The sequence below is a fragment of the Podarcis tiliguerta genome, assembly GCF_965153285.1.
Source record: "Podarcis tiliguerta genome assembly, chromosome: 2".
Classification (NCBI taxonomy): domain Eukaryota; kingdom Metazoa; phylum Chordata; class Lepidosauria; order Squamata; family Lacertidae; genus Podarcis; species Podarcis tiliguerta.
In genome coordinates, this window is record NC_139535.1 from 38,149,906 (window position 1) to 38,172,754 (window position 22,849).

Below are 22,849 nucleotides of genomic sequence, written 5' to 3' on the forward strand. Positions count from 1 at the left end.
TCTTCCCTCAATTCATTTAAAATTATTTCTTTGGAGGGGGGGGCAAAAGGAAAGCAGCAAGTCCAGTTGAAAGAGAGCAGAAAGAGGGGTGGGGAAGTAGCACCTAAAGGAAATTATTGTAACCACAGTGGGTGCCAATGTGGTGCAGCCTCTGATGGAGGTGGAACAAAGCCGTTGTGACTAGTAGCCATTGATAAATAGCCTTATCTTCCTTTCCCCCCCTTCTAAATTCGCTTTTAAACCACCCAAATTGGTGGCCATCACTACTATCTCTGGCGGGAGCAAATTCCATTGTTTTGTGAAACTAACTTCTTGTGAACTCTGCAAATGTAGGGCACAATAATCAGACATCTCTCTCTCTTTGTGGAGCAATGCCTATGTTCAGTATAGGCACCTTCACTACTCCAAAGAATAATATATGTATTTAAGAAAAAGCCATTTAAAGCGGGGGTGGAGAACACTGTCAGAATTCAAAATCCATATGGTTTTTGTATGGAAGATCCAGAAGCAGGAGACTGGGTTCCTGAAAATGAATTCTGCACTCCTATTTCTTTTTTCCCCCTTCATATGGATCCCTCCAGAGAAATCCTTTCATAAAGCAAAAAACGTTTTCTGTCCCAGGGCCAATTCTGACGTAGTGTTAGTTATTCCTGGCAGCATAGTTTTTGGAGACTGTAGTCAGCTATATGATGTGCTCCTACCAGGAGACGCATTCGCTGTTAACAAATTTAACAGGCATCGAGACAGAATAAATTTAAATGCCAGCAACCACAGCTAAGTCATCTCAAAGAGCTGGGTTCCAATATTTTTTTTTTAATGTGACTGCTAAGTTGAAAACTCTTCTTTTCCACTGCTCTCAGGGACAGGAAACAGACTGGATGAAGCTCATTAGAGCATCAAATAACTATCCTTAGCTTTTAATTTCCTTGCCTCTGAATTTCAGTCTTGGCCACTTTCTAAAACGCACACTTTATTCTATTTTAAAATAACATACAGCTATATGCAAATATTTGTGACTGAAGAAAAGCAATTAAACCAGTTCCACATGTGTTAAAAGTAACATTTAGAAGGAAATAAAAACTTCAAGTCTGCCATTTCCAAATTTGTTTGCTTTGGGCAAGATGCAATAGCCCATGTCATCAGATAAAACTCCCATTATGTGCAATGAATTTAGTGCTTTTCTTTTATACTTTTGACAGTAATCAATGCATATGCCATTTCACCTTTTCCTCAAATAGAGTCCGTTTCCTGCTAAGCAAAAGGTAAATGAAAATTTTGCAGAAAAAATTCAAAGTACCTGGAGTGCCAGTTTAGCTTGTGCCTGGCAAAACTCTCAGCACTGCCCACTTTTTGCTCTTTGTGGTATTTGCACCTGTGCAAAGGTTCAAATTGGAATTTTTTTTGGGGGGGGGGCAAAGTGTGAGACCCTGTGGCCATTAGCAACTTTGCACCTGAGCTTGACTGCAGCTGAAACAGCAAGGAAACATCCAGCTTTTTCTTTTCTTTTTTTCAGTATCTAGATGCCAGTAAGGAAATCCTCCACATTTTGAGAATCATAAATGCATTTGTTTGGGGATTTGTGTTAGAAATTCAGGGTGTTCGCAGACAGACATTTATTGTGCAATTTGAGATGCTTATACACACACTTTTTTTTTGCAGCATCCACACAATGTTGTCATCAACCCGATAGCCCATACTTTTTTTAAAAAAATCATTTGGATTTCTCCTTACCTTAGAAAACCCAATGAATAAAAGTAACCTGTTGTACATCTGCATTCACCGATGCCATTTAGATTTGTTACAGCATGTATTTATTTATTGACGATGCTGATGCTGATGCTGTCGCTTCTATTTGCTCCAGCCCTTCTCCTATGATCTTCTGATATTCCCTCAACTTCAGCCATGAGTGGTTTGTGTGCAACTGAGAAAAGAGTTCAATGCCCAGCTAGGTGAGCAAAACCTGGTGTGTGCATCTCTTTCCCATGAAATTGCCAGCTTGCCCCTTTTAGGAGTCCTGTTCGTGGGATCCACACAATTATGCCAGACTCCTAAGTGGGAGTCACTTAATTGTTCTCCCAGCTGTATCAAAACTGATCACGAATATGGGGTGCTTAATGTGGGCTGGGAATAAAAGACCCCTCAGAGACTGAGTGGGACCCTGAGCAGGTGAACTGCCATTGCTAGTCTCAGGAAGGCTGGTTTGACAGAACACATCATCTTATCTTTTACAGAAAGAAGCTGGAGCAACCATGGAAAAACAGAAAATTTGAGCCCAGACTTGAAAATGTAAACCACATCACAAAAAGCTTTGCAATGAATAAATGATAAATCCATCCTGTATTTTAAAGGTTTTGGTGTGAAAGCACACAAAATGGGTGAGCTTTCTGGCCAGAAATTATGCAGTGTTCACAGCTATTCATTTATACACCAACTTGATCACAGCACACCCGAGAGATTCTTTGAAGTTTTGAACATTTGCAATATCTAATTTCAGAACTATTTCAGAGTTCAGCAAAACAAACACACAGGAAAAGGGCAAAAATAAGAGTTCACTGTGATTGGTTTGCATGCCTCAAATCAGACAGTCTCTTTTCAGTTAAGAGAATTTGTTTGGGGGTGGGACGCCTGGCTTTTCCGCTGAATACTGTTGTCACTGTTTTGCATCCTGTTCCAACCACCATAAGCCATATAGTGTGACCTGCTCTGGATTGGACCTATTTTATTTTGCAGTTCTAGGCAGAATGCAAAACCAAAAGCCAGATGGGCGGGGTATAAATAATAAATTATTATTATTATTATTATTATTAAAAGCTTGATTGAGCTATTGCTGGCTGGTGGTTGATGGGCTAATTCTTACCAGAGACCTACTAGTAGAGCACAGCTGGGGAACCTGTGGCCATCTAGATGCCATTGGACTCCAACTCCCATCAGCCCCACACAGTCTTGGCTAATGGTTAGTGCTGATTGGGGTAGTAGTTCAGGAGAGGTTAGGCAGCCACCTGCTGGGAGTGCTCCAGCTCTGGGGATATTCTGTTTGAAGTTGGGTGTTGGACTAGATAGTCTACAAGACCCCCTTCCATCTAGCTCTATGATTTGACCCTTAAATGGCACCAACAACATGCTAAGTCAGCAGAGACCCTTGGTTGGCCTAATACTGACACTGTCCAAATATGGATTCTGGAACATCCTATTATCAATACTAAGGAAAACATGGCTTCCATTTGCACTCCTCTAGTGTGGTTTTGCTGAAAAAGGATACCTGAAAGATGGAATTAAGGGCTGGAAGCATAAAATGACTGGCGATGATTGTCGCTGTGAAGAGTGAAAAAATGTGTATATATCAGGATTAGTTGGGCTTTGATCACTTCCTCTGAACTTGACCTCTGGTAAATCCTAATTAAGCTAGACAGTTTCCTTACCTTAATCCGATTCAATTGGGTTAAGGAACAATGACATTAAAATCAGCTGGTATTATTCACTACAAAAAGTGTCTGTGACCTGAGGAAACCCAGCTGCCAGAATGTATTTTCTAATGGCTTGGAAATTCAGTGGAGGTAGACATCTCAGTAGGGGAGCTTTCCCTACTTTAATATAGAGGGGGAAAGGGAGGAGAAGGAGGAGAACTGCAGCTGTGAAATGCCTTTTCACCAATTCTGCCAGCTTTGAATAAAGGCTTGCTGTGGCTGGCTACATATATACTGGTGATGACCCAACAGAACCAGGCTCCCTTAATGAGCTTAAGTGCAGCTAAGGCTGAGTTATATAGTAAACTATGGAATGCACCCCCACATTTAAAAGAAAAGGTTCTAGACTTCATGGGCATTGCAATCAGCCAGAAGTAGTGATGGCAAAAGTGCCAAGATCAGGAATATGCAGGGTTGCCCCTCAAATTATGGTGTTTTCCCATCCATTTTGTCTAACTAGCTGATTCAACTTCTGTTTGAGCCAGAGTCTTGCCCCTGCTGCATTCAAGGAGTCCTCCATCTCCCACTCTTTAACCCATTCTGATGGCTACTAACATAAGCAACGAAGCAACATGGGTCAAACTCGCGGGAGGATCCCTCAAGCAACACTCAAAACATTTCATAAGGCAATACAAGACATTGCGAGGTGTTTTCTTCCTCCACATCTGGATTTGGACTAAGACAAAGGGAAAGTGTTGGCTTATGGAGAGCCAGGTTGTAAGCAAGCACAACCTATGACATTGCACAACATCATTGATCATGTCTGTTAAGGCATCAGTCTTAGCTTCCCATTTCCTGGCTCTGTAGAGCTTGAACCAACATGAGATAGCCTTAAGTCTAATCATAGATCACTGAATAATAGTACATGCAGGATATTATTACTTTATGGAGAGCACTCAAATGCGTACAAGTCCCAGCCTGCAGTATGAAGTGATTCAGCCTGAAAACAGGTTTACTACCTCACTGAGAACGAAGCACGTGTTGCTGTTGGTTAAAGGAGACGCCAGTTTCCAAGTCATCAGTACTAGTTACCTGGATGCCTGCACACCTGGCCTCCAAAAGGAAGTCCCAAAGACGTGTACAGAGCCAAGTCAGCACTTTTGCCAGTGCGCCTGCAAACCACTTTCACTGTTTCTCATTATGGGATACAAACATATCGTTCTAGCCAAATGGCCTGAAAGTAAGGGGAGATATATCAGAGTTGAAGGTTTAAACCTGTTATAAATCTTGAACTGAAAAATCCAGAGACCTGTCACAAAAGCCTGCCAGAATTCCAGAACAGAAGATGCAAAAGCAGACCACCTGAAACCCACTCAACCAAACCAAGACAAAGTCCACCTTTGTCCCCAGAGCAGCAAGGTGCCCTGTCACCAGGTGTGGATGCAAAAGGACTTCATTATTATTTATGTTTTGCTTTCCTCATCCAGCACTTGACAGAGAACTTGGTGCATTGAACCAGCCCACAATAAGAAGCTATTTTGCATCTCTGGGGTTTTTTTGATGGTTTTATCAACATCTGTGATATTGAAAGAGTCCCTCCTGCTTACCAAGCTACAGGGTGATCTCCAAAAACTGGCCTTCTGCATTATATCCCTGGACAGCTGCTTGGCCATGGATGGAATCAGCAGCATATGGAAGAGAGCGGCACAGCATGTTCAACCCACAAATGCTTAAGTAAGTATGCTTCCTTTGTGACATGGCTTTTGGACGTGTTGGCGCCAAAAATACCAAGGCTGCCAGTGGAGGCAAGGTGGAGATATGGAGAGAAAACAATAAACTTTGGTCTGGATACAACAGAGCAGGTGGTTTTCCACAAAGGCAATGGCAGAGACCCACATGCAATTGTGCAGCAAGCTGTTTTTCCACAGACTCAGCACAAAAAGCTGGCCTCTGTCCAGAAGATCTAGTCTTGGACTATCTTGGATCTGAGAGCTTTCCACAATAATTCAAATTCTGTTCCATGTTCGTTCACTCTCTTATCCCAGCCTCAAATGCAGGTTGTGTTCAGGCATTCAATCCTTTGATTCCTCCAGAGTAAAATGTCTGCCTCTCCTCTAACAACTGCACAATTCATTCATGTTATTGCTTTCATACATCACCAAATTAATTCATGGAACTCCCAAGGTCACACGCACAAGTGGGAGAAACGCATTTCCCCTGATGATGTATTGCTCACAGCCTGGTGTTCCTCAGAGGGCTGAGAAAGCCTGGTTGGCTTGTTTCTAGAGAGGCTGCCAGTTCCACATCTGGAACTGATAAATTCCAGCCCACGGTACAGCAACCAGATTATGGGAGAATGAAGATAGAGGCCTATCTTTTCCACATCTTCCCAGCGTATCTTCATTCCCTTTGGCTTGAGTGAATCACAAAGACTTCGCTGCATTTGAAGCGGAGATGAGACGGCTTGTTAAAATGACTAAGTAGTGTCATGGTTCCTTCTTCTGCACAGGGAATCCCGGGAATTTGAATTGTTTGGAGAAGGAGTATGAGAGGGATTGCTAACAAACTGCATTGCTGTTTGCTGTGCTTGCTAGTCTCTAGAACGGAATTTTATTTATGCTCTTTGTAGGTTTCTGTGAATAATACCAATAATACCAATTAAATAAGGGAAAATGACAGCTTTACATGTCTTTGAGGGCTTGCCTAAACACACAGAGAGAGAGAGAGAGAGAGAGAGAGAGAGAGAGAGAGTGTTTTTAGCAGGTGCCTAAAACTGGCTCCTGTCAGGGAGTCCCTGAGTATAAGTGCAATCACGGTGAAATGTAGATTCCTTACAACTGCTCTTTTTTTCAGAGTCAAATAGCATGGGCCAGAGAGTCAAAACAAGGGTCTAGTGAATGTGCAAAGCAAATTCATGGACCTCTCCAAGTGTTTTCCGAAGTCCGGCTGGCTGAGCAGCTTTCCGGGCTTTGCGAGGTGCAAAGAAGTCTTGCAAGAGGGAAGGATGTGAGGTTTAGAGAAGCTCCAATCCCACCCCAAACACTGCAACAAGACAGCACAGTTCTAGCTGCCACTGCAAACGGAACATGTGGAGAGAGAAATGCACACGGAAAAACAAACCCGCTTGCTTGCTTCAATATTTGCAATGCTAAAATAGAAAGGCCGACAGACAGCTAGGACGTCCATGCCAAGCAATCCTCCAGCTATAACAGCTCCAAATACAAAGTCATTTCCAAAAAGGCTGCTGATCAGCAACATTTTTTTAAAAAAATGTAATAAAATATAAGGGGCCATATTTGGGACTGAACAAAAATTGGGAGGCCAGCACTTTTAGCTCTGTCCACTGACCAGCTTCACCCCTGTTAAGCCAAGACACTAAGAAAGATGTAATCCTCTCCTCCCCACGTGAGCAGAGGCTTTAGCAGAACTTTCCCCCTCAGCTACTCTCTCTCTTACAGAAGCCAAGACAAGAACCAATGGGAAGCAACCAGCTGAGCTGAATAAAGGGAGAAAAGTTCTGTCACTGCTGGGAGAGAAGGACATCTAAAGAAACCCGTTGCTCAAGTTGTACCTAAGAAAATAGTTGAAGCAAAAATGGAAGAGAGATGTCCTTTGGATGCAGGATATGTATGGGCATGTTTGGAACTTGGAGGTGGGAAAGGGGGGTGTTGTAGACTGGACAGGAAGCACCAGCATCAAGCCGTTCTAATCTGCCAGAACTGAAAACTCGGAATCAAGCAAAACCTAATGATTAAAAAAAGAAAGATATGCATGGGATTTTTAATTTTTAAAAAAGTTTTGGATCCCTACCTGCATTTCTTATTCACAATCCCTTCTACAGACATGGAAGGTAATTTGGGGGGTGGGCAGGAGAATGCCATTGTGAATGACTGAATCTGGGATCTTGCACATGCAATGGATGTGCTCTGCCACTAAGCCAGGGGTCAGCAAACTTTTTCAGCAGGGGGCTGGTCCACTGTCCATCAGACCTTGTGAGGGGCTGGACTATATTTTGAAAAGAAATAAACAAATTCCTATGCCCCACAAATAACCCAGAGATGCATTTTAAATAAAAGGACACATTCTACTCATGTAGAAACACACTAATTCCCTGACCATCCGCGGGCTGGATTTAGAAGGCCATTGGGCCGGATCTGGCCCCCAGGCCTTAGTTTGCCTACCCATGCACTAAGCTATGGCCCTTTCCTCATGCAGCATGCAAAGTAGTCCATGTGGTCCAGGCCACATGCATGCAGGAATGGGATCGATCGCTAAGCCTCTACTGCACCCCTATTGTTCAACGCTGAAGGAAGCTGTGGTCTCTGCAGAAATGAAATTCCAACATGTGTCATCCAGCGTTGCAGTTTCTGCTGACACGGGGACCTTCATTCAGCACAGCCCTTCTCTCTTCCCCCTCTCTCTAGAAACAGCCTCTCACATTACATGCATATGGGAAGCTAAGCTGACAAAAGGTCTGCAGCTGAAACAATTGAGTTAGAAGAAGTAAAGAAAAAGAGGGCCTCTCAGAGTTTTGCACTTCTGCCTACTTGTCACAGGCAAAGTGAAATCTGTTCCATCACTATTGCTGAACCAGATATGCTTATATATCCGGCAGTTGCCCAAAGACCCAAGTCCTCCCAATGAGAGCACAGAGCAGCAAGCTATAGAACCACTGGTGGAGGAACGGAGGGTGGAGGGAGCACACCGCCCCCGGCACCATCGGGGAGGGGGGGGTACCACTGTGGCTGCCCCCCCCCGACACGCACTGCGCACACACCCCACCGCACCGGGTGCCACGCCCCCATGGGCGCCACGCCCCGCCCCAGGACACATGCCACGCCTCCAGGACACACGCCACACCCCCGCAGGCAGCATGTCACACCCCCAGGATGCACACCCCGCCCCTGTGGGTGACGTGCCACGCCCCCAGGATGCATGCCATGCCACCACGGGATGCGTGCCAGCCACACCCCCACCTGCTCTCCACCCCCGGTGCCAGAGCATGCAGTTTTGCCACTGTATGTAACACAACAATATTTTTTTCAAAAAAAACCAACAACATTGACAGCAACATTTAAGACTATCACAATCTATAATCTCTTAACGGCAAACTTGGCTCGCCCAATTCTAGTTGATTAAGAGGTCTTGTCCAAGAAACCCACTTCCCCCAAAGATCAGACTTCTTGCAACAGGGGAAGTGAAAGGAAAAGACAGCGGAACATGTGGGATGGCACTTGCTTTGACTCACCGTCATCTAACCTTCACGCAAAGCAAATCAGAATTAATGCTTATTAAACAGTCAACTTCATCTAATCTCCCTGCAAACAAGTCAGGATAAATGCTCAACAAATGTGCCCGTATACAAAACAGCAGCATTGGCAAAAAGGTGGGTTACATTCCAAAGACCTAAGTAAACAGGAAAAAAAACTTTTCACCTGGTACCTAAATGAAAACAACCAAAACTCATATGGGAGGCAGTTTTATAACTTGTGGGGAACGACCCACTGAGAATTCCCTGCTGTGTGGAAACTAAGATCAGAATAATAACCAAAATTAATATGTGGGCTGCATTTCTGCAAGGAGATCTTGTTAGTTTGAGTATTTGTATAGAACATCTGCAGGAGGAAAGGTTAGTGGTGGGCTTACCTTCCAGCAAGAAACACTGGAATGTATGCAGCCGCTGGAGAAGGGTTAAGAAATCCTTTGCCCACCACTGCATCTCAGAATCAGGTATGCGACTGTCAGTGCAATGGCTTCCTGAGAATCTCCCCCCCCCCCCATCTCTCTCTCTCTCTCTCTTTCTCATGTGTGTGTGTGTGTGTGTGTTTGCACATGCACATGTCATAAGAAGTTAGACTGCTCATTAGACTCTCAACAATCAGACATTGAGGATATCATAAGCAGAGAACTAATATGGCTAATTTACATAGAATATTTTCTACACTTTTGCAAAACACTCTTGGCAAAACATATGTGTGTGTGTGTGTGTGTGTGTGTGTGTAAAAAACCTCACACTATAACAAAGGGTTAGTTGCTACTGGTGGATAAGTAATTATCCCACAATAACCTCTCTTTGTTTAGCCTCTTACTCCTTATCTTAATAGGAAATTACATATTTAAAAGATGGGCACGATAATAAAAATGCACAGCTGAGTGCAATCAACAATGAAGTTTGACAGAGGTCATTCTTTCACTATGGGGCTGTACTTCCAATCATATTCTTGAGGAAAACAGAGGTCAGCTAAGCAGATATACAGTTGTCCAGAGGTACAGAAACACCTGCAGAATCAGGGCCAGAGCCAATGTGGCATGATCTTGCTCCCTCCTTCTCCACACAGTTGTTCTAGGTGCAAAGAACAAGTGACTAGGGTGAATGGGTTTGACTGGCAAAACCCTTAAGCCAGGTTTGGGCACAAGGTACACTGGCAGCTGCAGGCAGAATGCTGGATGAATTGCAGTAGATCAGAAAGTGTCGCTGACGTCCAATAGTTTATGAACAGCAACAGAAAAAAGGCTCAAATTGTGAGATTAGAATTCTCATTCAGTTTATTCCCATGTCTGGTTCATGTGCTGTTATAGGTAACTGGCTCCACCCCATGAGCCACCATTTTGTATCTGGTTTCTTTCCCAAACTACTATTCTCCCACTGTGAACTTGCTCCAGCGGGTATGCCTCTCTAACAAAACAAAAACAAAGTAGATCTTGCAGGCTTGAAATCCATGCACTCACGACCTAAATAGCCCATGCGCAACAGAATCCTATATACAAATATCCTGATTTTGAAGAAGTTCAAGGGCTGACCTCTGGAGGTTGCTGGACTACAGTGGTCACACTTGCTGCGGCTGACAGGAATCTGCACTCTCAACATCTGCTAGCATGCACACCATGAGACAGATGCACAAATGACACATTTAGAAATGGCGCCCAACCTCTGGGGCTGGTGGGATATCCTTCTGCAGCCTATTGAATTTATCTAGCTTTGCAAACATTTTAACCACTTTTTAATCTTATCCATTTTGTATCAGAATTGAAAGGCAACAGTGTAAACTGCCCCCAATCACTCAATGGCACCTCACTGATGCTTTCAGCCTCTGGCATGATACCGCAGGAGAGAGCCACATCCTTCCTACAAATTATCAGAAGGGTGAAACTCTGTGGAAAAACTGCTGTAGACATAATTAACTGATAAAGAGAGGGAGAGAGCCCTGCCTCTCAGTTCAGTTTTCATGTTTTGCATTTTAAAACAGGCACAGCTGGGATTGAGCTCAGAGAGAGAGGAGACTCAAGAGCACTGTTTCCTCAGAGCATCTGAGGAAGGGCTTCCCTACCTCTTGGTTGTGACCCTCACATGCCTCAGTTGTTGCCCCACTGCAAAATAACAAAAGCCAGGACTGCAGAATTTCATTAGCAAACTCACTCCATAGGATTGCACACTCTTCTGATCAAAGAGTCAGGTTGCTAGTCAGGAGATTCTGGGCTTAAAGCCATCTGCATCAAGGCAGGGCAGAGCCTTCAACAGATCAGTGGGTGGAGCAGTTTCCTGCAACATTCCCAGAAAAGCTGCATCTCTCCAATGCACAGAAATTGCTACTTAGCTTCTTCTCTACACATTAATAGCCCTGGCTGGTGGCTAATGGTTTGTCTACAACTTGGAATTGGTGTATTGTTTATTAACTGATCAAAGGGATGTGGGCGGTGCTGTGGTCTAAACCACTGAGCCTCTTGGTCTTGCCAATCAGAAGGTCTGCAGTTAAAATCCCCGTGACAGGGTGCGCTCCCGCTGCTCGGTCCCAGCTCCTGCACGCCCCAAAAAAGTACAAGTAGATAAATAGGTACAGCTCCAGCGGGAAGGTAAATGGTGTTTCCGTGCACTGCTCTGGTTTCGGTGTTCCGTTGCACCAGAAGTGGCTTAGTCATGCTGGCCACATAACCCAGAAAAACTGTCTGTGGACAAACACCCTCGGCCTGTAAAGCGAGATGAGAGCCACAATCCCAGAGTTGTCTGCGACTGGAGTTAACTGTCAGGGGTCCTTTAACTTTTTTTACCTTTTATTAACTGATCAAGGGAATGGGGCAACTCCCCCATGAGGAAAAGTTGCAGCATTTGGGGCATTTTAATTTAGAGGAGAGGTGAGTCAGATGTGACATGATAGAAGCACAAAAAGTGTATGCGTGGCGTTGGGAAAATGGATACAGAATAGTTTTTCTCGCTCTCTCATGACACTAGGACTGGTGGGGGACATCTAATGAAGCTGAGCATCGGTAGATTCAGGACAGACAAAATAAAGTACTTCACACTGTTAAATTATGAAATTTGCTTCCATAGGAGATAATGGCAGCCACCAACATGCATGGCCTTAAAAGGGGCTTAGACAAATCCGTGAAGGTTGAGGCTACCAATGGCTGCTAGCCATGATGGCTATGTTCTACCTTCACTGCCACAAGCTGCGCTTTTGAATATCAGCTGCTAGAAACAGCAGGAAGGGAGAATGCATCTGGTGTGCCACTATAATAACAGGATGCTGGCCTGGATGGGCTACTGGTCTGATCCAGCAAGCTCTTCTTAGGTTCTTAATATACAGTAATATATAGTAAATGTCACACACACACACACACACACACATGCACACACACACTTAGCTTACTCAGTGGACAATTCTCTGCTGCACACAGCTGAGTGAGTTTTTTTTAAGCATGTAAATAATAGTTACTGGCCTACTAAAACCTTGCTGGCCTGCCCCCCCCCCCCAATAGCAATGCCCCATGAATTATGTTCACGCTTAATGGGAAATTCTACACTCAGCCTTTCTATCCAAATCAGGTTTACCCAAATAAACTTAACAATATTTTTTAAAACAAATGAGACAACTTTAAAAGGAAGTGAATGCAAGAATCTTGACAGGAAATGTGTGACAGGTTCACTTTGTTCTTTAATTCTCTCCCCCCCCCCCTTTGTGGTATTAAAGAAACCAAAAGCAGACAAGAATTTCCTCAGCTCGAAAGTAAGCCACTTCTGCTATCTGAAATGACAAAGAGTGTGTCGTTTTAAAAACTAGCTGAAATAAAAGCACCAAACTTTTTTCCCCCAGGTGAAGACTTCCTGATATTTTAACTGAAAATGTGTCAAGTGGCAAACCACTGACTTTCAAAATGTGTGGACATTTCAGATAACTAGTTAGGCACAACAACAACAGCATGGATCAGAGAAAGCAAGGTCAGAGGCAAGAGAACATACATAGGAGGAAAACTTAAGAGGGACTCCAGAGTCTGCCTCTCCAGAAATGCTGCAAGGCTCAGTTTCAGGTTAGAAATGCACACGAAAGTTCTGCAAGACATGAACACGAAAATCAGGAGCAGGTGAAGGTTAGCCTAGCTGGCAAGATGCCTCTCCCAGAAAGCTCTTATACAGATCAGTTAGCCTACGCTGCCACACCCAGACTGTCAGGATCCAAAGTGTAGTTCCCCCAGTGTTGTCACATCCCTGCAGCCTGGTTTTGGAGTAAGCAAGGGCCTTGATGGCACTAATATAATACAGCTGATCTACACCTGTGTCTGGGATCGGGACACGTATTCTGTCCTCCAAAAGACTCAGAAGCAAACATGAACCAACTTAGTCATTCACCACTATCCATTACGGCTGGGTGATATCTGGTTTTCAACATTGTGATATACCAATATATCATGATGTTTCAAATAAGGATGGAGCTATGCAGAGGCTTCATGGTTTTTCCTGCATCGTGAATTTTGCCGGCACCTGCTCTTGCGATTCGCTGCCCTCTGCATGAGACAGGGGACAGGTGAGCTGGCAGAGTTAATAGAGGCTGCAGCAAACAAGAGAAGCATTGGTTGGCTTCATAGTTTTTTCCCACATTGTGATTTTTGCATAGCGCACGCACGCGCGTACACACACACACAGACACACACACATCATGATTCACGATATATTGCTGGGTCAAAAATTATAAAACCACTATCACAATATGGACTTCAAACCAGTTTGGGATGATATATTGATATATCGCTCACCCCTACTATTCATTCACCTTCCTCCATACACTCTGCACATCAACTGCGCCATTTTATTTCATCGCAGTAGCTTTCCCTTCCCTCAAATGGGTACTTCTGTTTATTTTTAAACCTACTGGGAAGTGGCTTGCAGAATTCTTTATCTTTTCATTAAAAAACAAAGTCATGTCATGAATTGGAGCTCGCTTTCCTTCAACAACATTATTTATCACCTTCCACAAACTTCTTAAGTAACTGTTAAAGATAAATGCAAACAAATAAATTTAAAAAACAACACCAGGTAGCTACACCCTTGGCAGACAGCAGAATTCAGCCAGCTGAGGAAGTTTGTTGAAATACACATGACTTTTGTTTTTGTAAAGTACAGAGAATGGGCAGCTGTCCTATCTCAACAGATATCCCAGTACAGTTTTCTCAAAACTGTAGCCCTTATCCAGTAGGCCTTATATGATGCTTTCATAGTAAGTTTAAAGCACAAAGTGACCTATTCGAATTCTAGGATACTCATCCAGCTAATTTCTATACTTTCAACTAACACAATAAAATGGAAATGGCACCTTTCAATCCATCATGGTAAAAAACAAATCTGTGCACATTTAGGTCAACTTAATGTTGGCTGAGAGTGTCATGCAGGACCCTGGCATATTGTTGAATCATAAGCATTATGCACGCATGTTTCTCTGAAAATAATAAGCAACATACTTTCTAGTAAAGGTGCAGGAAACATGCAAGAAAGTTATAACTCTTCTTGGCTTTGCATTGTTTGGCTGTTCAACTGAAAACATTAATTTGGAGATTAATCTATCAATTCACTGGCCACAGAATTTGACTCAGTTTTTAATTCAAGTGGGCCCTCTGTGAGAGTTTATTCGCTGCTGACAGCCTCATCATCCATCATCCGAATTCTTGGGCCATGACTTTCCAGAAAAGAAAAGATCTATGCTTTCATTACACAAGAGAAATTGCTGCCTTCATAAAACAGCCAGAGAACATCTTGAAATAGCTCATTAAATATAGCAGGAGTCAAAGAAGTTAAACCCTAATTCACTGAAACGCCTGCTTCTAGTCATATAGCCTTTAGCCCTCCTTAAAAAAATAAAAAATAGGGCTGCAATCATATACACGCTTATCTCGGTACAAGCTCCATTGAACTCAATGGGACTTACCCCTGAGTGCACACACAGAAGATGCGCTGTGCTTAAGCCTCATTGAAAGCAATGTAACAGACAGAGTAGAGTAGGTTAGTGCTTCTGAACGTGTGCTTAAAGTTACCTGGACTGCACCCATCTCAAGGACGACTTCTGTCCCAGGCCTCAGAACATAAATACAGGGTGTGAATTTACACTGGTTCCAAATTGTTCTGCTGAAGTCAGATGCAGCTAAGGTCAAACATGGGTGAAATACATATCTGTGTGCAGACTCCCAGCTTCAGAAGTGTGCTGTGTGCATGTTCCTGAAGGGGTAAAACCTCATCCAATAGGATGGATTGCAATCAATGGCCAATGAGCTGTTGTGGGATGGAGAAGATTCATTCTCAGTGGGGAAAGGAATGGCTACCGCTCTCCACATTGAAAGGACTTCCCATGCATTTTCTCTCCCTTTAGCCCTGCTGGAAGCTTCAGGATTCAATCTATCCACACTGCCCAGAGGTGGCTGATGCTATGGCTAATAATCTGCTAGATATAGCATTATCAGGTCACTATAAAATAAGGTTACCAGATTTTTTCCAGTGAATCCAGGGGCACTTTTCAACTCCCTACTAAATGGATGGGTTTTGTCAGGGGACTGATTTGTAAATGCAGGGACTGTCCCCGGGAAATGGGGACGTCTGGTAACCATTCTATAAAAACATGTTTTAGCCCACTGGTGTATATATGCACAGAGTTCAGAAACTACCTCTATTTTAGAACCATTCAGCTTGAATACATATGTGTGCTTTCTCACTTGCACCATTTTGTTACTTTGTGCTGCTCCCCACCACCAGAAGTAGTTCAGTAATAAAGGGAAGCAAGTTGGCTAAAATAGCTATACAGTACATACTACTCTTTGTGATGAGGAGCAACATACTGCTAGGATAGAAGCTCAAAAGCAGCAGGCACAAAGCCACTCTGATATCCTTTACCTGCTACCTGTGAGTAAGCACCACTGAATTCTGCGGGATACCTGAGGAAACACACAGTCAGTTCCATCTCTGCTACAGATGCACTGCATCACACTGGTACCTATGCCAAGACCAGCTTCAAAACGCAGTTTTGTTTGCAGTAAGCATAGTTTGTGTGTCACAACCCACTGCAAAAATGTGCATTGATGAAGAACATGATCTTAGCTAGAAAATATGTAATATCTCAGAGTGAGTTGCCCTGGGCTGTTTCTTTGATTCCACTTAAGAAGGATTTTCCAGCAAGTTGGTATTTGCTTACTAAAGTTTTTTTTACGTACCTGGCTTTAAGATGCACCCATTCTGCGGTTCAGAAAATTCAGCACATATCTGACTGAATGTTTCCACAAACAGAAGGCACGGCTAATCTCACAGATCTAGAGTTGCTTCGTATTCATCTTTTTTCAGTGAAATCTGGACTTAGGACTCTGATCCTCCAAGGCTATGATCCTCATAAATTTACAGTGGTATCTCAGGTTAAGTACTTAATTAGTTCCGGAGGTCTGTTCTTAACCTGAAGCACCACTTTAGCTAATGGGGCCTGCTGCTGCTGCTGCGCCGCCGCCGGAGCACGATTTCTGTTCTCATCCTGAAGCAAAGTTCTTAACCTGAAGCACTATTTCTGGGTTAGTGGAGTCTGTAACCTGAAGCGTATGTAACCTGAAGCGTATGTAACCTGAGGTACCACTGTACTTGGAAGTATGTTCCAACAAAAAACATTGCGACTTGCTTAAAGAAATATGTTGTAGGCCTACTTAAATTAAGAGGAGTCAGCACATTTGCATTCCTCTGTGACCCTCTGTTTATCCAGGGAAGTTAAGTAGGACCTGGAATGAAGACTTTCCCCACAGCAACCTCTACGCTCTCAAACTCACTGCCCAGGAAGGCCTACCTAGAAACCACTTGAGAAAAGGCTGTGGCTCAGGGGTAGAGCATTTACCTTGTAAGCAGAAGGTCACAGATTCAATCCTCAGCATCTCCAGGTAGGGCTCAGAGAAATTCCTGTCTGAAACCCTTGAGAGCTGCTGCCAGTCAGTGTAGACAATACTGAACAAGATAGACCAATTGACTGACTCAGTGTAAGGAAGTTTCTTTTCTATCTTCACACCATAAAAAGGCCTTCTCCGGGTATTGACTTCCTGTTGACCATTGACTCAGGATGAAAGTGAATCCCACACTTAAGTATTTTCCACTAAAATCAATGGGCTTAAATGTACTAAAGTTACTGGAAATGTTTGGGGCATTGTTCAGCTACTCTATTTTTCAAAGCTGCTGTGTAAATCCAATCCTATGTTTTCTCATTGAGTTCAATGGGACTTGACACCCAACTAGGCATGCATAGGAATAAAGTCTGAATTGCACCATTTTTTATTGACCTGAGGCTGTTTTAAACCTACCTTTAAGAGTATTGCTTTAAAAACAAACCAGCAGCTGATTGACAGACTCATTAATAAAAAAAACACCTGACATTACATTCAGTCATCTCTCTTTCTAATGGGCAGCTTGCTTCTCTCAGACAACTATAGGACAACAATTTCCAGAAAGGAAGCTGTGTTAGGAGATAACCCTACACATTTAACCTAAATAAAGCCCTTAAAATGTTAATTGTTTATCATGGCCTTTGGAAGCCAATTAATATTAAATTACAACTTGGATCTTGTTTTCAAGCTAGCTGGGTTATTTTTCTTTTATTTCATGGCATGCTGGTGTGAGCACCTTGGGTGGAAATGGATTTTAAATGTTAATGATTCCATTCCGGAGTTGGGTTTCCTTCTGTCAACCGCTTGGAGAAGCGGTCGAGAAAGTGGTCTCAAAAGTTAAACAAAATAAGCACGGCTACTATCCTACTTCCACATATGCTCGGGAGTAAGCCCCATTGCCTTCACTGAGACTTACTTCCGAGTAGACCCCGTTACAGCGGCGCTGCCAGGTTTGCACTCTTGGGTTTGCTGCTGCCAAGATGACTTTTAGAAAGTTACCTTAAAAGTGGAGCGGCTACCGAAGTTTGCTGGGAAGACCAAACACCCAGCAAAGCCCCAACTTGATAGAGAGAGGGGGGAGAAGAAAAGACGCCTTGAGAAGGGAAGCGACCAGGCGCGTCGGCGGAGGGCGGGCGGGCGAGCGGGGCCGGGTCGAGGACCTTTGCCTGCGGGGTGAATGTTTAACTCACCTGGGTTGGAGCTGCTCTGGAAGTAGAAGACGACGAGGAGCAGAGAGCCCAGGCAAGTGGCCAGGACCATCCGCTGCCCCCTGCTCTGCCTCATCCTCGCGCCTAGAGGGCATCCCCTGGGGCCGCGGCGGCGAGGGAGTCGCGCGGTGTCGCCAGAGAGTCACGGCGGCTCCTCATGGCCCGGGCTTCGCGCAGCTGCTGCTGTCGCTGGCGGCGTCGCTGCGGGCGCCTCCCGACGCCCAGCTCCTCCGGCCGCCGGCTCTGCCTCTCCGGCGCGAAGCGAGAGCAGCACAGCGCAGTCCCTCAGGGCAAAGGGAAACCTCGGCGCGGGGCAGGGCCGGACTAAGGCGGCGCGGTGGCGCGGGGGGGGGGGGGAGAGAGGGCGTCGAAGGGAGGCGCGCCGCCCTCCCACACCTTTCCTTTCCCTCCCCGCCCGGCTACTGACGCTTCTCGCCGAGGGGATCAGGCGGAGTAAAGCGAGCGGAAGCTCGTTGCGCGGCTCGTTCGGGACGTGCGGAAGGCGGCTCCCCCCCCCCTTTCCTGCCCCGTGGATGCGTCCGGCTGGAAGGGGAGTCGCCAGGCGCGCGCCCAGCTGCGGCTTTCCTTTCCCAAGCCGCGTACCTGTGTCAGGTCCCGCTTGAGTTGGGGGCGGTTCTTTTATACTCGTCAAGAAAGGCGGGGCCGCCTCTGAGCATGGGAAGAGTTCTTCTTGGCGCGATTTAGTAGGCACAGCCGTTCGTCCCTACGCGTCGAGGTTTAGCCTTCAGGGCAAGGGCAAGAAGAGTAGGACGTGGGGGTGGATTAGGGGAGGGTGTGGGGAACTTTCGGACCTCCGGAAGTTGCTGAACTACGACTCCCATCAGCCCCAGGCAGCGCAGACCGTGGCCGTGGAGGATGGGAGTTTTTAGTTAAGCAGCACCTGCATTCGTGGCTGAAACCCTGGAGACCCACAGACATTGATGAGGTAGATGGGTCTTTGGTCCAGCATGGTATAAAGTAGCTTCCTCTTCAGATTCTGCTTGAGGACGTCTGGTGAAGATGCTCTATTTGGACTTCCCACAGGGAATTTATCTAGAACAGTTCCTCGGGAGGTGGTGGACTTTCTTGGAGGTTTTAAGCAGAGCTTGGATGGCCACCTGTCATGGATGCTTTAGCTGAGATACCTGCATTGCAGGGAGTTGGACTAAATCAGGCATGTCCAAAGTCTGTTTCGGGGGCCTAATCTGACCCACTGGTCAGTTTAATCTGGCCCCTGTGGCAGTTTATTTCCTGGGGTAAAATCCCCCCCCCAAAAAACCCTCAACAACTTGAACCCTAAAAAAGCTCAACAGCTTTGGTCGGCCCTTTGGTCATCCCTCATGGCCCTTCACTTCATCAGATCTGGCCCTCTTTGAAAAAAGTTTGGACACCACTGGACTAGATGAACCTCAGGCTCCCCTCCAACTCTACAATTCTACCTCCAGATCTATGGCTTTTGATTGTGCAGTCAAACCTTGGTTTTCGAACGTCTTGGCTGCCAAATGTTTTGGAAGCCGAACACCGAAAACCTGGAAGTGAATGTTTCTATTTTCAAACACACTTGGAAGTAAAAAACTGAGATTCCACTGTACTGCTATTCAGTGAGATGGGGAACCTGTGACCCTCCAGACATTGCTGGACTACAGCTCCCACCCTCCATGACCCTGGTCTGTGTTGCCTGGGGCTGATGGGAGTTGGAGTTCAAGAGCCCTTGGAGGGCCACAGGTTCCCCACACATGGTCTGCAGAGCAACAACTTGCTGGGAAGTGGAATCCGACTAGTCTCAAAGCCTTTGCCCTTAAACCCTTTGTCCCTTAGTCAAATACAGTGGTGCCCCGCAAGACGAATGCCTCGCAAGACGGAAAACCTGCTAGACGAAAGGGTTTTCCGTTTTGGAGGTGCTTCGCAGGACGAATTTCTCTATGGGCTTGCTTCGCAAGATGAAAATGTCTTGCGATTCCGGGGGGGGGGGGTTCGCTCCCCACCCCCTTTTTCTAAGGCACTAAGCTGCTAATAGCCTTTTAGCAGCTAATCCGCTAATCCCTTAAACCTTTAATAGCCGCTAATAGCCGCTAAACCTCTAATAGCGCTAATCTGCTAATGGGCTTGCTTCGCAAGACGAAAAAACCGCTAGACGAAGAGACTCATGGAACGGATTCTATTCGTCTTGCGAGGCACCACTGTACTTGGTCAAACCTTTTGTCCCTTAGTCTCTTAAACCTTTGCCGTTGCTTCATCTGAGAGGTGATTCCTGCTTAATTCTATAGGCTATTTTCAGACTTGGCATTGCAGCTCTTCCAGACAATATGGCAGGCCTTTGAATAAACCATCTATGCAGGGTTTCCCAAACTTTTTTGGACTACAACTCCCACCATCCCTAGCTAGCAGGACCAGTGGTCAGGGATGATGGGGATCTTAGGCCCCAAACAGCTGGATATCTAGGTTTGGGAAACACTGATCTATGGCATTTTAAACTGTGAGGGTATGGTGTGTAATTTTGTGTTTTTATATTGTAAACCGCCCTGTGATCTTCAGATGAAGGGCAGTATAGAAATTTAATAAATAAGAAGAGTAACCTTGTTACTGAGCATTTTCTCTGATTTGCTTGTTATATGACAATTAAATCCATCCTGGTCTCATCCTGTTTTGCTTGTGTGGTGTTTACACATTGATCATTCATCTATCCCACTTTTCACCACGCTATTTATTGGCAGGCAGATCACCATGGTAACCAACTTACCTCCACCTGTAGGGTAGAAGGGGAAATTCATGCTGCTTAGGTGCACGAAGAGCTTAAGAGTTTTTTGGAGGAAAATGTTTTGCTTTGTGCTTTCCAATCCTTTGCTGTTTACCCAGATGTAACTCCCATTGAGTCAAATGGGACTTTCTTACATGTAAGTGTGCACTGAAGCCTTAGAGTTGCTGCTCTTCCTTTGTGGCTCTATCTAAGTCATACTCCCAAGCAGACTCACTGAAAGAATGGGCTTGTTCATCATGACGACGAAACTTAAACCCACTGATTTCAAAGTGCTTGTTTGAATATGACTTCATTACTGTGAATCTGGCACTGCCTGCCTATGTGCTCTCGCTTCTGTGTTCAACCCACAGGATCTTTATAACAGTGAGAAAAGAGATTTCAACAGAGCCATAAGCCTCCAGTGTGTTTTCTCCTCTGAAATAAAGTCTGCCCCAATTTTTCCACCGCTTGTGGAAGAGAGTGGGTGAAGCAATATCCTTTCTGATATCCTTGGCCAGGTCTGAAGCATCTGTGGCATTGTATGGGGACAGAGGAATTCTGCAAGAGCAAAAACAATGATTCAGCTGGCTGTTTGTGATGAGAAAAATCAAAGCAGGTTATGTAAACCTGACGGAAGAACCAGACTGTTTGCCTTCAATCTTTGTACTATGACCTTGGTAGCCTCAGGAAAGCCCCCCCCCCCCCAAAAAAAAAAAAAACATTTCTAAAAGAAATGAATGTGAAAGCCATGAAATGCCCTCTCCATAATGCTGCAAACACAGATCTCTCTATTTTTGGGTAAAGGTGGCTTTTGTGGGGTCTGTGTGTAAGGGCTTCATTGGTATTGTATATATTATATTTACACCCCACTTTTCTTTCAATGACCTCAGTAGATTGTATAGTAGTTGTTTAATCACTTGTGTTCATTTGTGGATTTGAATATTCATACCCTGATTCCCCACCTTTCCCAGCCAAAAGGATATACACATGGCCTGATGTCATAAAATCAAATTCACTAACAAAAAAAAATAATGGATAAATTTTTAAAAAGCAACCTATCAAAGCAAACAAGCAGATGATAAAAACTTTTTTTACTTGCAGTAAAAAGAACAACCAACAAATATGAGCGTAGCCAGGATTTATGGTGGGGGGTGGGGAGGCTTCATGGGGAGGCAGAACCTCAGTTAAGTATTTTTATTGATTTACTTGATTTAGGGGGGCTACGCCCATGACAACAAAACAGCAGGAAGACAGAAACCAGTACAACAGACAGGGAAGGTGCTACCTTCTTATTCAAAGAACCTCATTCCTTCCTGTAGCATTAAAAAATGAGCAGAGTGGGTAGAATTGCATTTTCCTCAGGAGGAAGTTCCAAAGTTTTGTGCCCACTGTTAAAAAGGCCCTGCGTAGCACTACTGCCTCACTCCCCAGAGCTGCTTTTCTGAAGATCTTAAAGCATGGAGTACTCCTGTCACAGAAAGCATAATGTTATATATTTGTCCAGTATATAATTTCCTTTCATCCTCATTGCCATCCAGTGAAGTAGGCTAAATGATGACTTCTGAAGACTCTCAAATGAGCCTTATATCTGTATTAGAAACTGAAGCTAGCTCTTTTCAGTCCATCAAGAGCAGGTGTAAGTGCTGTAAGCATTCCTTAAAAATCCGCATTGCATATGAGACTGATTGCTCTCCTTGCTCAGATCCTGTTTACTGTGGCTCAGCCTCTCCAACACACACTTCTTAAACATAACCGCACTTCATTAGATGCCAGGGACGGATCCCATCATTCCATCCACTGTGAACAGAGAGCTGGAAAGAGCTTCTATCTGTGATCAGATGTGGCCATGGCTGATTTACGTGCTTTATTTGCATGGAGGGGGGAGGGCATGCCCAGACCATGTTTGGCCCTCTCCCCCCGCCCCCCGCTGCCATTTTGTGCTATGCTGTACCCCAACAGCAGCGACAGCACTTGCTTGAAATTCAACATGTTCTTACATGACATCTGGCACGCTGCTAATTAAGAAGGCCCATCAGTAGCTTCCTCTAAAAAGGTAAAGGTAAAGGACTCCTGACAGTTAAGTCCAGTCAGAGACGACTCTGGGGTTGCAGTGCTCATCTCACTTTACAGGCCAAGGGAGCCGACGTTTGTCCACAGACAGTATTTCCGGGTCATGTGGTCAGCATGACTAAGCCACTTCTGGCGCAACGGAGTACCGAAACCAGAGCAGTGCACGGAAACACTGTTTGCCTTCCCGCCACAGCGGTACCTATTTATCAACTTGCACTTTTGGACGTACTTTCGAACTGCTAGGTTGGCAGGAGCTGGGACCAAGC

General features: G+C 44.8%; 1 protein-coding gene across 1 annotated transcript in view; it reads right to left on the bottom strand.

Annotated features, from left to right (window-relative positions):
- Positions 1-18,741, bottom strand: part of CHST13 (carbohydrate sulfotransferase 13) — a 48,242-nt gene extending 29,501 nt beyond the window's left edge. Inside the window, exon 1 of the mRNA XM_083426999.1 lies at positions 17,759-18,741. Within this exon, the coding sequence (XP_083283125.1) occupies positions 17,759-17,852 (94 nt within the window). The 5' untranslated portion in view covers positions 17,853-18,741. The remainder of the gene's footprint in view (positions 1-17,758) is intronic.
- Positions 18,742-22,849: the final 4,108 nt, after the last annotated feature.